Raw genomic sequence first — 2,209 nt, 5'->3', positions numbered from 1 at the left:
CTGCCGCAGGACAGTGTGGGCACCCGAGGGGGACGGATCCCTCCCCGGGGCCACATTGCCACCACCAGCACCAGCACCCTCCTTACCCGTCCGCCGAGCCGGCGTCATCTCCCAGGCTCTGCTCCCGAGCACCAAAGTCCCGGCTCCGGGCTGCGCAGCGGGCGCCGAATGCACTAGCCCACTCCCGGCGCTTGGCCTCGGCGTCGCACAGCTCCACACTCCAGCCAGCTGTGTCGAGGTCCTGGCTCCAGCCTGCCTCTTCCACGCCAGCCTCCTGGGGCTGGGAAGAGCTGTCCGCAGCAGGGAGGCTGCCCAGGCCCTGATCCCAAGCCGTCTGGCCCGGTCCAACCCCACCAGCATCACCAGTGCCCACGCAGCTGGTGGCATCTGAGCTGCCGAAGGGGAGATCCCTGTGCCAGTCCCCCAGGGGCTCCTGCAGGCCCCCAGACCTCATTCCAGCCCAGGACATCGAGCGATCTGATGACGCTCCAGCGCTGGAGGGATCTGGCACCCGCTCTGTCCCAATGATGCCAAACTGGTTGTGGCACTCGGCTCCTCTAAGCTCTTCAGCCCAGTCCCTGCTATCGCTGGCACCGCGCTCCTGCCCGTTGGTGCTGCCCCAGCAGGGCTCCTGGGCTGGGGGATCGGGGGCACAGGAGCCAGGCAAGTCGTCTTTCCTGATGCCAAAAGCATCGGCCAGCTCGGTTTGGCCAATGCCGCGCTCGCCAGCCCAGCTCAGCCGGCCAGGACTAAACTCTCTTTCTTCCTTTTCAGTGTTCGTAGAGCTGTACTCGCTGGCCCAGGCCGGTCTGTTGGGGCTGAACTCCCTGTCCTGGGTCTCCACGTCCCTGGTGCTGTACTCGTCATCCCAGGCTGGTTTGCTGGGGGTGAACCCGCTGTCCTGGGTCTCCATCTCTCTGCTGCTGTACTCACTGGCCCAGGCCGGTCTGCTGGGGCTGAACTCCCTGTCCCGGGTCTCCACCTCCCTGGTGCTGTGCTCATCAGCCCAGGCCGGTCTGCTGGGTTTGAACTCCCCATCCCGTGTCTCCATGTCCCTGGTACTGTGCTCGTCATCCCAGGCCGGTCTGCTGGGGCTGAACTCTCTGTCCCGGGTCTCCACCTCCCTGGTGCTGTGCTCATCAGCCCAGGCCGGTCTGCTGGGTTTGAACTCCCCATCCCGTGTCTCCATGTCCCTGGTACTGTGCTCGTCATCCCAGGCCGGTCTGCTGGGGCTGAACTCCCTGTCCTGGCTCTCCATGTCGTGGGTGCTGTATGGGCTGTCCCAGGCTGGCCTGCTGGGGCTGAACTCCTTGTCTGGGGTCCCAGTGTCCCCAGTGCTGGATCTGCCAGCCCAGCCCAGCGTCAAATCCTTGTCCTTGGTCTCAGCATCCCTGCTGCTGTATTTATGGGCCCAGTCTGGGGTGAGCTCCCTGTCCTTCATCTCTGCATCGCTGGTGCCATATTCACCAGCCCACGCAGGTGTGATCTCCCCATCCTGGCTCTCTGGGTCACCAGAGCTGTAGCCGCCAGCCCAGCTGGGCTGCCTGGAGCTCGGCTCCTCATCCGGCTGCTGGCCATGTCCCACGCTGTAGCTGCTGCTCCAGTCAGCCTTCCCGGAGCCGATCTCCTCCCTGCTGCCCGCACTGTCCCAGCCATAGCCTGTGCCCCACTTGGGTTTGCCGGCACCGAAGTCTCGATCTTGCAGGCAGCTTTCCCCTACGCCGTGGGATTTGGACCAGTCGCTGCAGCCCAGTCGCGTTTCCCCCATCAGCTCCGTCCCTTTGTAGTCGCTGCCCCAGGCCTTCCTGGGCCCACCCTGCCGGTCTCCATCCCTGACGCTGCGGGTGCTGTCCCAGCTTGATTTGGTCCCGAATTCCCGGTCCCGCTCTGTCTCACCAGGCCAGTCTCTCTCCCTGGCCACAGCCTCATGGGTCCAGTCGAAGGTGCTGGCCTGCTGAGGTCTGCCAATGCCGAATTCACTGCAGAGGTCCTTCCGCGACCAGCCAAGCAGGTCCTGGGGGAAGAGGGTGAGAAAGGGGGAGAGGGGGTTAAAGGGGGTCGCAGTTAAAGGCTCACGCAGAGCGGAGAGCTGGAGAGGAAAAGAGAGGGGGAAATATCCTCTGGTGCCTGGGGGACACAGCACAAGCAGGGTCCCCTTCCCCAGGGGAGGCCAGATCCTGCCGCCTGCCCTCCCCACCCCACGGGGCCT

General features: G+C 64.9%; 1 protein-coding gene across 1 annotated transcript in view; it reads right to left on the bottom strand.

Moving 5' to 3' along the window:
• The window catches only part of TNKS1BP1 (tankyrase 1 binding protein 1, 182kDa), a gene marked incomplete at both ends in the record, with an annotated part of 3,460 nt that extends 1,446 nt beyond the window's left edge, over nucleotides 1–2,014 (bottom strand). The window contains one exon of the mRNA XM_009577934.1: nucleotides 87–2,014. Within this exon, the coding sequence (XP_009576229.1) occupies nucleotides 87–2,014 (1,928 nt within the window). The remainder of the gene's footprint in view (nucleotides 1–86) is intronic.
• Nucleotides 2,015–2,209: the final 195 nt, after the last annotated feature.

The sequence above is a fragment of the Fulmarus glacialis genome, unplaced genomic scaffold (assembly GCF_000690835.1).
Source record: "Fulmarus glacialis isolate BGI_N327 unplaced genomic scaffold, ASM69083v1 scaffold21465, whole genome shotgun sequence".
NCBI classification, from domain to species: Eukaryota; Metazoa; Chordata; class Aves; order Procellariiformes; family Procellariidae; genus Fulmarus; species Fulmarus glacialis.
This window is presented reverse-complemented; position numbering and strand designations above follow the sequence as displayed.